General features: G+C 39.7%; 1 protein-coding gene across 3 annotated transcripts in view; it reads left to right on the forward strand.

Moving 5' to 3' along the window:
• Nucleotides 1-12,019, forward strand: part of LOC106924848 (putative uncharacterized protein MYH16) — a 46,968-nt gene that overhangs the window by 5,236 nt on the left and 29,713 nt on the right. For 2 of the 3 annotated variants that reach the window (XM_014998751.2, XM_088000988.1), the window contains exon 2: nucleotides 10,584-10,811. In XM_014998751.2, the coding sequence (XP_014854237.2) occupies nucleotides 10,584-10,811 (228 nt within the window). Of the gene's footprint in view, nucleotides 1-8,013; nucleotides 9,327-10,583; nucleotides 10,812-12,019 lie in introns of those variants that run through there. The other variant, XM_014998748.2, reaches the window with a different exon arrangement.

Below are 12,019 nucleotides of genomic sequence, written 5' to 3' on the forward strand. Positions count from 1 at the left end.
AATCCATCCTGGTGCATAATCAATGAATTTTAAATCCAAGTTAAAGCAAATAAAATTACATTCAGATGTTGTTTACACTCTTACCACCAGATGGCAGTAACGTGCTTCCACATTGACGCTAAATGTGTGTTAGTTATGCATCAAACTGCATCTTAACTGCATCAAGACCAGAAGCGGTTTGAGGTGTAGCAGTCTAAAAGAGTTTAAATTGCTTATTTTCTAACTTTCTGTATCGGCTGTCCTTGCTGCAATGCTAACTTTAGCTTGTATGTTTTGCAAACAAGATGGACAGGTAGTCACGGTGAAGTTAGCTGTGTTACTTTCAATTACATTATTTGCTACAATCAGAACGCCCGCTAACAATACGCTTCCTTATGAAAGAAATGACGTTCTGCTGCTTGTATAAATTTGCTGTTAAACCGTTATACCCTTCAGTTACCACTATGAGGCACCGACAACCCCCAAATGCAACCTTATGATTCATGCTATTTGCTTTGGACGTTTGAAATCATTGGAACGATGTCATGCACATCTTAGATGCATTCACCATAACAAAACAAGTCAATACAAAATGTTACCGTAGTAACAAAAATGGTCCAGTAATACAATACCAAATGGTTTATTGAAATACAAACTGTCAAAAGTGTGCCATAAATTCTAGCTTTATAAATGTGGCAGACATATTGAAGTCCAAGTTCAGAGAAAGTTCCAGATGATTTTAACTTGTAAATTCTCACTTTTTAAGATAAATGGAGTTTTAATGGTGGGTTTTTCACAAAGGCTACTTAATGGAATAATTTCAAATGAAACTGACCCATTTGTTCCAGTTCAGTCACATCATGTTTAACTCTAAAAGGAATGTTTCATTCATCGCTTCTGTTCCTAAATCAAACGTTCTCAGCTAACTAACAGGCTATATTTAGTCTGGAATTGTAACAGTTATTTACCTTCAAATGTTTGCTGTGATCTTATTATTCTTGGTCTCTTCCTCTGGTGAAGAACCTAAGGGAAAACTTGCCATCAGATGTAGAGTGGAACATCATGAACCTGCAGCATTAGCACATCTGTGACTCCCTGATGTTTTGTGTTGGAGTAAAGCTGATAAGGAAAAAAGAATCCACATTTGTTCTCCGCTGACACAAATCCCAGCACACCCAGCAGCAGCACGTTATCATCTGGCTGAGCTCGACCTTTGACCCGCCTCGGCCCCTGTACCATGTTGGTGATCAGGTCTGGGTGAAAGAATGCCTTCTGGAGCTTGCATGTGCGCCGAGGCTGGCTGCAGGAGGATGAGTTATACAGCTGTGAGCAGACAGATTGAGTTTTAAAGGAACTAAAAGAGAGTAAGAATTGGGTTATACGAACTGGAACATACATTTTAACCAGTGATGTTATATCTGGAAAGAAGACAACTATCTACAGTAGATGTCCATCTCTGAGGGAAGATCCCTGATATTTTAGCAGTTCAGTAGACCATTAATTTTTTTTTATTTTGTGGAATTTATATGAAAAAAACACATTTTTTGCTAGAATTTGTTTAATAAATGACTTTTTAAACACGTTCTAAAATATTTCTTACCACTATTTAACAGCAGGCTGAATCAGTCACCTTACAGCAAGAAGGTCCTGGATTCGAGTCTCAGCTTTGGGGTCTTTCTGCTTGGAGTTTGCATGTTCTCCCTGTGCAGGCGTGGTTTCTCTCTAGGTACTCTGGCTCTCCCCCACAGAATGTTAGGTTTACTGGTCTATCTAAATTTCTGAGATGGACTGGCAACCTAAATGAGCCAAATGAAAATCGGCTCCCTTAAATTCAAGTGTATCCATTGATATTTACGGCACATTTCCTATCCCAGATTTTTGTAAAGCTTTGATAGGCAGACTGAGATCATTTTTTGTTTGTTGCCCCTAACATCAATAATGTAAAAAAAAAAATTGGAAAAGTATTTGACACATTTGCTTGTCGCTGTCCTGCATTTATCAGCCTAATAGTTTATATTGTGATCAGAAGCGACAAGTAGTTATCTTAAAAATATCTACGGTGACTTTCAGATAGTTTAGCATAAAATTGAACCTCAGGCAGTGAAGATACATCACAATACAGCTTTCATTTGTCCATTTTTGACTTCTATGTTTTCTCAAATGTCAACAAAGTATCAGTTGATTATGTTTAAATTTGGATCTACAAAGTTAATTGAAAAAAAACAACAACTTTTTTTTCTTTCTTTTTTTTACAGGCAATTTTGTGATAAAATGTAACAATACCAGGAACTGCAGCACTAAAACCTGGATCTCCTCTGAGTCTCTGTTGTGGGAAACATTCAAAAAGTCGAACTTGTTAATTGACTTTTCATCCTTAAAGTCAATTAACTTGACTATTTTTTTATCTTGTTGATGCAATGGAAAGCCGGTAGGAGGCCAGTCAATTAAGAGGCAACGATAAGCGGTCACACACACATAAGTCTGTGTGTTTGTGCTCATGCATGCATGTGGATGTATTTTAGAGGGTAAAATGAGCACAAGTGAATGAGGGAGGGAGCGAGAGAGAGAGAGAGAGAGAGAGAGACGGTGGTGGGGGGTAGACCCTCTAACTCCAGACAGATGTAAACCAAAGTCAGGGAGTTTCAGTCAAAGAGCCGGTCGGCCGAGCCGGACCGTCGAGTCCGGTGTGTGTGAATCCGCGTGAGAGTCTCTGGGTGCTGCGTCAGTTTCTTTCTTTTTTTTTTTTTTAATTATCACTCCTGCATGCTCATTCAGACGAGGAAGGGATGAGGGAGAGAGAAGAGCTCAAGCAAGCCAAGGAGCAGAGCGAGTTGCTCCTGTCCAGAATCCATGAACTTGAGGAGGAGAACAATCAACTTAACAAGGAAAAGAATGAGGTGATCACCAAATGCCAAGTCGTAAGTCTCCGCTGCATCGTTGTTGTTTTTCTTCTTCTTCTCATTATCTCTAAACGATTTCCCGAGGGGGGATTAAACTGACGATACTTTAGGAGTCATTATTTGTGATTACATCTAGGTTTTCCGCTTGATAAAGAGTTTTCGACATGATCATTGGAGCAACTATTAGGAAGGTAATGATACCCTGAGAGGGATGCTGCTGCCATGGCAGTGACTATGAATCTCTTAATGCTGTGGTTGTTACCACTTGCTTTCACCATTTTCCATCACCTAATTGTGAGAGCAGGAAGAGAAAGTATTTTTCTAACAGCAGTGCATTAAAGCGTCGTGCTGTTTCCTGGCCTTAAGCTTAGCTAGTTTGTGAATATTTTATTTACTGTGCGGTAGATGCTTTACCACAATGTCGATAGAAGAAAAAAAAAAAAAAACACCTCACCATAAATGCTGTAAATGTAACTTAATCACCCTAAAACACAAGGATCGATTACAAACTGTGTCCGTACCTTTATATTTGTATTTAGTGATGGTCTCCATGACGTTAATGGAGTCTTTGCATCCTCTTTGGGTGGCATTCTCTTTGAAAAGAAGGTAGGAAGTAAATGCTGTGCAGCAGCGGTAGTAGTAGTGCGAGGCATCTGTTTTCTTTTAAGCCAGCACAGCATCAACACTGAATCCATCAAATGTTGCTGAACAGGAGCTGTGGATGAACACGAGATGATTCCATCTCTAGAAACATGTAATTAAAGCAGATCTAACACCGAGTGAACGATTTAAAATAATTAAATTCAGGTGTTCCAAACAAATCAGCGGTGTAATGTAGCAAGTTAGCTGGTGAGATTCCCTCACTTCTAACCATTCAATGCAAAGCGTTGGTGGTATTATGACACATTTTAAGCTATTGGAAACAATTGGAGAACTTCACTGTAAAGATTTCCATGATAAACCTGCCGCATCCAAATCTTAGATAAACTAGTATGCAAAGTGTTGGATGTCGAAGTGTAAACCACATCGCCTCTGGACCGTGTGTTCCTCCCAGTGAACCAGTCTGGGGTTGACAGTTTCCATTAGAGTGGCACTGGTCTCACTATGTTTCTGTGTCAAGTGTAAAGGCTGGTGCAGAGGTGTTTATAGTGTGGCGCCGGTTTTCGGTACTTGGACTTTCCCCATTAGTTCAATTGAAAGGAACTCTAAGTGTCTCGGCACATAAAGATGTTTTGGACAACTTCATGCAACCAATTCTGAGGGGAACAGCTTGGGGGTGATGCCAGCATGGCTGCACCAGTACGTCAGTGGATTGGCCTTGACATAGCACCTTCTGGATTCAAGTTTGTTTGGCAGCAAATATGGATTGTGGTTTCGTTTACAAAGACCCAGTCAATCATGACTACTCAACTGCCTTTACACTTTGACTCACATTCATAGTCATTTGTACCCCCGTGAAGAGGTCGGTAGGCAACGTGTTGTTTTGCCAATGAAAACGGTGGAAAGGAGCTGCAACCAAACTCACATTCCCTCCCTCTCTTGGTGCAAATAACATTTTAAAGGTTTGTGGTCAGTACCTTTCCAGCTTCTGTGGTTTTCCAGTAGTCCCACTGTAGGTTGTAAAATCTAAAAAAGGTATTCAACTTTCATACTTTAGAAAAAAAAAAGCGTTACAAGTTTCTGGACCTAAAGATTCACATGCTAAGTTTTCTTTAATCACACAACCTTTGAGCAATCGGAGCTCTACAAACGAAAAATGGGACGGATTTCGGTTTCCAAAGTTAGAATTGACTCAACCACCGAAGTAAAGCTTTTCTTCTGCTTTCTAGAGCATTTTGATTATTTATTCACAGGTAATAATTGTTTCATAGTCAACTACTGAACCAACGATGAATGAAACTGACTACAGCGAACCATTGAATGTGTTTCTAACAGGTCTGAACCAAGCATGGAAAATCAATCATTCTGTTCAAAATAAAAAATACTTCATTAGGTAGATTATTTGCTCTTCCAAAATGAAGCCCAAAGTTAATTTTCATAATAAAAGTCTCAATTTCTAAAACTGTAGATCGCTGTCAAAGTATTAACTAAACAATGACCAATTGAAAAAAAATTTTTGTCATCACTTGAAAATAAACCTCAAATTCGTTTCAAAATAAAAGTAAAACTGCAGGATCCACACATTAACTGGTCTACACCAAGAACAATAAAATCTGTTAAAAATGAATGCTAATACTTTGACATATTGGTTCAATGCAGTGAATTAAATACATGTTGAATATTCCCAATAGACTTTTTCAGAAATTATTTTTATTGGTATTACTATTATTATTATTGTAGTATTTTTATTTATCTTGATCTCTTTATAAACTCTTACAGTATAAATACAAGTTTGTTTCCCCCCCCCGAATTTAGACACAATCAGTAGAAATATTGACCTCAAATTAGGTTCAGATGCCATGTAATTTCTTTCCTCTTGCATTTTTTATGCAAACTCCAAATGAACATTATTTTTCTGCTCCGTCACATAAAATATCCAGGAGTTTATGCTTGTAATTTGACAAAATGTCAGATAAATAAATAAAATCAAGGGTTGCAAATACTTTTGATGATCAGCATAACCTGCAATTTTTTTTTTTGCTTTTTTGTTGACAAATTGGGCTGAACTATTCAAAGAGAAAAGCATCCAGATAAATTAAAAATCTTTGTTTCTTTTTTTTCTACCAACCGCAATATCGTTAAAGATTTAGAAACTGAAAACCTATTAAAAAGTTATTTATTAGGAAAATAACGAGAGTGTCTCCAGAGAGAGTCTGCTGTAATGGCATAGTGGTCCGTCTGAGTGTGACAGAGCGGATTTCGTTGGGATTCTGAAGATTTAGTGTGAAAGTATGGATCATCCGTGCTGCTGTTGCCAGTGTTTGTGGAAAAGGCTCCCGGCTCACGGGATTTCATCTTTACTCCTCCAGCTGAACTGCTTAGCAGACGCCGATTTAACACAGCATCAGCTGAATCAAGGAGGAGCTGGGCCTCAGATTTAGGATTTTACTTCTGTCTGTGTCTGGGTTTGAAAACTGGGTTGGTGCTCTTTTGTGTCTTTAATATATATATATATATATATATATATATATATATATATATATATATATATATATATATATATATATATATATATATATATATATATAAAACAAAACAAATACTAGACAATGTCTGTAAAGTCAATTTGTTCATTAAGTCACGGTTGGTTAATCTGCAATGGACAGAAATAGTTTTGTTTTGGGGTTTTTTCCCCCATATGTAGCTTTTTCTATTGCAACTAGCCAGGTGTGCGCTGGCTCCCAGCATGTTTTTCCTCTCTGCTTAGATTAGCCAGCCGTAAATAATGACATTAATCTGCGGAGGAGACAGATCAGCCAGCATAATTCATATCACGCAGCCCTCCGATCTTACTGACTGCAATGAGAAATGTGACCCCATGTCAGAGCTATTTAGTGCCGCTGTGGTGTGTAAGGAAGCCTTCCAGTTTTCCATTGGAAATCTATCCTGCTCTTCATTAGTCTTCACCCGCCGAGGTTGCAGGGACACCTCAGACGTTTTTCATCTGGGACAGGAGAAATTCCTCCCTTTTAATCAACCTTGATGTACGTGTGCCCCGTTAGGTCAGCGCCGCGCCGACAGACTTGACATTCCTTTGATTTGCTTTTTTGCAGGTATGCTAAATGTACGGCTAACTCCTGGTGACGTAAACTAAAGAGTTCTCCTTTCAAACACCTGTATGTCTGAGGCTTTCCCCAGAACTCTGCTGTGGTTTTCTTCCAGAACGCTCTGATCGCTGGTCCAGCTACAAATAGGATTAAAGCTAACACTACGAGCTGAAAATCTTTTGAACAAAACGCTAACTTCCTTTTCTCGAATTAGCATATCTCGCGAATCAGATAACCTTTCCATGACTCCAGAGTTATATTTCAGCTGACGCAGACATACATTGAAATTTACTGAAAAGTTTGATATAGCTCATAAAACCTAAAAATCACAAGTTTTTGACAATTAGCTTACGGTTGGTGAAGCTAACATCGCAGATTTGCAAGAAATTAAGCAAAGTGTAAATATGCAAAAACGATAGTTCAACATAATTTCAGCCATTATGTTAGCATAATAGTTTCCAATCTTTTTGGAAGAATGAGCAGCTTGTTCTTATGAATGGCTCTAGAGAAAAACGTGCATATCTGAGTGGACAATGTTTCTTTAGCTAAGCTAAAAATGGTACAATTAAGGCGGTAGTTGTTGTTTGCGAGGTCCAAATGGCTCACATTCCAGAATTTCTCCTAGAAAACCCACCAAGGCCAATGATAGTGGGCCACTGGTGAATTACCCTATGTTTTTGTGTTAAAAAATTGTAAAAGTCACAAAAAATTAAGAGGTGCGTGGGCAGGTGCAGGGATGATGCCACCAGTTTAACGCACCAACTATAAACTTAGCTTAATCTGTCCTTACCTGGTGTATAAAAACCCTATTTAAAAAAACATTAAAAATTTGTTAAAGGTACAATCTTAAGATTTTGTACGTGCTACGGTTTTATATCTTCATTGTCATTGTGTATTTAAAGCTTTAAATAAAGTCAGCCTTAATTGTTTGTGTTACAATGGGGTTTAGGCACTTTCACAAAGCGCTTCCATGTCATCAAATGAAGGCATCTGACAGCTAAACCAACGTTAGCCTCCGGGTTCATCACTCATCTGCTGTGAGGATGTTGAAAGGCTACAAGCAGTTAAATTCCAGGCTTTCTGCTTCATGGAGACGATATTTCAAAATCCTGACACACTACATGAATATGGGCTGGATGAGGCGCCGCTGAGCCAAACGTAGTAATTAAACGCATAACAGGGGCTTCGTTCTTCCACCATGTAATTCTGTAATGAACAGGTAGTGGGATTTTCTGATTAAAGAATGACGAGGGCTGAAAGACTGTCGCGCATGCTACAAGGAAAATGGACTTAGTGTCTCAGGCTCGCAGACTTGACTTGGGCGCATTCTTTTACATGATTCATTGCCAGGCTGCTTGTCAGATATGTTGGTGTTGGACATGAGGGCTTCTTTCTGGGCCACGGCCCGAGCAAGACCGGAGTCTTCAGATATAGTGGGAGTAAAGGACAAGAGGCGAGGCCGCATAATTGCAGAAAGCAAAATGCATTCTTAGAAAAGCATTTTTGTTTCTATTGTTTGGTCCCATTGGGTTGGATAAAGGTTCTCTTGGTATTGGCAGCATCTTTAGATTCATTCATTTGAGTAGAGTTAGATTTTTCTGCATCCGGACGAATTGAATTTCTTTAACTCCTGTTAAGAATTTTATTTTGAATTTTCAAAGCACTCTATTTCACACTTACAGTATTAGCTTGTATTTCTTTGATCTGGCCTGAGCAAACCTCATAAGTTTACTAGAAATTGTCGGGGCTACCGGCAGCATTCATCGTCATCTCATGACCCTGGGCTGATGTTGACGTAGATAGATAAACACTTTTGAGAGTCTCTGTGACTTCATACAAAAAAAAAAAAAGGAGCCACGCTTGGGTTGAGGCACAATACGCCTTGTTGTTCTTGCTCAGATGAAGCCGTGGCATTGTGGGCGACCGTGTGGGCGTGTGCCCAGAAGACATTTATGTCAATTATAACCGGGGGAAGAAGGAAAAAAATGCATTCTTACTCTGCATTCGTATTCTGCTCTTGTGTTCCTGGCTTTTACGGTGAGTGCAGAGTTCCTGTGGTCGCATAGCTTTTCCTCTGACCAGCCACTCCCATTCAGAGGGACACCTGCGGACCCCCACCCGTCCGTCCTTCCTCCCTCCCTTCCCAGCAAGCCGGAGAAAGCCACCTGTTTCTGGAGGAGGAGACAGTAGAAGAAGACAGAGAAAGGCATGATGCAGTGAAACATTGTAAGGGTGGTCTGCACAAAGGCTACTTTCAGTGGAGAACCGACGACGGGATTCAGAGGAAAGTCGGGATTCCAGCGCATTCTGAAACGAAACACAAACATTTGATTTTGAGTTAAATAAGACTTTGCAGAAGAAGAGGAACAAAGCAAAGAAAGAGTGAAGTGAGAAAGAGGATCTACTGGCAGCACCTCAAGGGACTGAAAGTGATCCAACTCAAACCCACCTGGAAGACTCAGAGCAGCTGCACATGAGTCAGGAGGAAGAGGAGGGAAAGTGATTCTGTCAGACAAGTTCCAGCACCGAACGAGTAAAATCTCCAAAAAAAGAAAAAGGACGAGATACCGCGTGACGGTTTGCTGAGATGATGTCTACAGGGAAAAGTAAGAAATGCCACTCCCTCCTTAATGACTTTGAGGAAGCCAATGGTACTAAAGTGGATCCTGGAGCAGAACCAGAACCTGATGACCTGGATTGGGACGGTTACAGCACCACCCTGGAGCACAGACTGGCAACTGTGGGTATCACACACTATATTATGGATTGTTGAGAATATCCCAACAACCCTAACCCTAACCCGGGCATATGGACTTACTTAAAGGAATTATTGTGGTAGAAAAAGTAGTAATTTCTCGTTTTAAAGTTGCAGTACGATGTAGAATTGACTACATGTTATGATGTTATTCGCTCATCATAAACATATTTGGAGTGTTGCTTTGATTCTTTCACGCATGTCTGAGAAGTCCTTTAATCTCCCGTGGCAACCGTTCGGCTGTGTAAAAACACCTGGGTGGACCTAGCTCCGCCTTTGAGACTCAGCTCCTCCTTGGAGCTGCAGTTTCTAAGCTCAGAGGCAGCTGGACTGACTCTGAAAAGAGACCGAATAGACGTAGAAATCGGTGAAATTCAGAAATTCAGAAATTTGGAGAAGCTAAGGTAGAGATTTAACGGTGGTAAGGCTTTTCTGATTACACTGATTCTAGAACGAATGCACAGCTCGTGCGTTCGTTGGCAAAATCAATCTTTAATTGTCGGTTCAATATTATTTAGAAATTCCACCACTTTGTTCATTTCATGAGCTTATTGCATGTTTAGTTTAATAACTAAAGAAAAAAATACAATAAATTTACTTTTGAAAAAAGGACCATAAAATTGATTTTTATGGCCCTTTACTACTTCCAACTTGACCATTTTTGTCCACACGGCAAACAGTTTGTACATCTCTACACTGTAGTAGAACAACATTTTCATTCTACACACGCTGACCGTGATGACAGGTCCATAATGAAGCCCAGTTCAGTGAGTACACTCTCACTTCTGGACCTTTTCACCCATATGGCAGCTGGTGTTCAGAAAAACTTGCTGATCCGGTCAGATCTGGCGGCCATTGTCCTGCCTTTTACCTTTCTAACTATGCGAAAAGCAAAATAACAAAGGGAAGTTTTCTTCTGACTTGAAGGTGGATATGTTTAGTCTTGTGCCATAACCTGCGGTGAGAGCTTTGTCTGAAATAAATCTGTTGGTGTTTGCCTGACTCTCCTTTATGTCCCTAATCCTCTCATATTAACCGTTAATCTCTTGTGCTTTTTATTAATTGAGACATTTTTTTTTCTTCCCATGGACCTCCCTCATTCTCCTCAACCGGTTCATCAGCTTTTAGGGCTTTTGTGGAACAAAAGAAAGTTTACAAAGACAGTAGAGACAGTGGACAAGAATTTCATACAAAACCACGCTGTATGATTCCCAGGCTGAATCGATGTTTGTCCGGCTGTAGGAACAGGAGAACGTCCAGGCGTCCGAGCAGCGCTGCACCCAGCTGGAGAAGGCCCGGCGGGAGCTGGAGCGGCAGCTGTCGGGCCTTTCGGAGCGCCTGGAGGAGGAGGAGGCCTGTTCGGCAACGCTGGTCCTCCACCGGGACAGGCTGGAGGCGGAGTGCGGCAGCCTCAGACGAGACCTGGACGATCTGGAGAGCGCCCTGACCGCGGCCGAGCGGGACAAACAGGTAGGGCATCAGCGCCAGAAGCAGCTTACTTTTTTTGGTTTATCTTTTTGTTCCACCTATAATACCCATTTGGAATCAATTAGTGGTATTAATGATGACGAATAGAGTTTGTATTTACTTAAAGCTGCAGGATTACATTTAGCTGAGGTTGATTGACAGCGCTAAGACCCGCCTAAGGCTCTGATTGGTTGATTTTGGTCGGGAGCGGTGCAACCCATTGAGGAGGAGGAGGAATATTGATCTTTTCAAAGGTTACCTGTCTCATATTAAACTGTTACAATATGGTGACAGTTTGAACAAATATGTAAAAAAAATATATTTTTTTTAAAATGAATGTTACATGCTGTAGTTTAAGTAATATTAAAAACAAAGACATACAGAGCGTTTTAGGCAGATCCTAAATACATTTTCTTATATCCTGGTGCCAAAAATCCTGATTCTTGACATTTCTAATATTAATAATGAACCACTTTTGGTTTTTCCAATTCATTTTAAGCATAAAGGTCATTTTAAAATAACTTCATGACACCAAAGGAGCCTGTTGAGGCAGTTTTTTTATGAAACAGGATCTGCTCTACCTTAGTTTATGTGATAGACCAAAACTAAGCATCATTTTTAAACACATTCAAGTGCAACACAAGTAATACATGATTTTCTAAACATGTAGAAAAAAAAGTGGTGTTTGTATCTTTTGAGTCCTCTGGGAGCAGCGACTCTAGAAGAGCTGCAGAGTTTCACAGCCTCAAAGGGAAATGCAGTTATGCTTTTTCACAAATCACCAAATGTATGTAAATCATCAGAATATCTGAAGAAACTCTTTCAAACAACTCTTAAGAAATTATAAGAATGGTAGCTTTTTTTGCTAGTTTTTTTTTGTGTAATCCAAGTTTTTCCATTGCTTACTGAGACGTATTATTATTGATAAAATGTAAATAAAATGATGTAATCATTTCAAAACTGATACGCCTTTCTACACAGTTTTATTATCTTGCAAGAGACACGTCTCACTATCTATTAGAAAAAATATAACTGGCTGGATCAACATAATTTTAAATCTAAATGTGATTCGTTTTGGATGGAAAACATCGGTGAAACATGACAGTTGCATCACCATCCACCCAGCTGACGCACTGAATCCCAACAAAGCACATTAAAGTTTGCGGCTGAAGCATGTCAAGCATGGAAAAGGGATAAAAAAACATAAAAAG

Source organism: Poecilia mexicana, unplaced genomic scaffold (genome assembly GCF_051168715.1).
Source record: "Poecilia mexicana isolate PSO_F unplaced genomic scaffold, ASM5116871v1 scaffold_19, whole genome shotgun sequence".
In the NCBI taxonomy this organism is placed as follows: domain Eukaryota; kingdom Metazoa; phylum Chordata; class Actinopteri; order Cyprinodontiformes; family Poeciliidae; genus Poecilia; species Poecilia mexicana.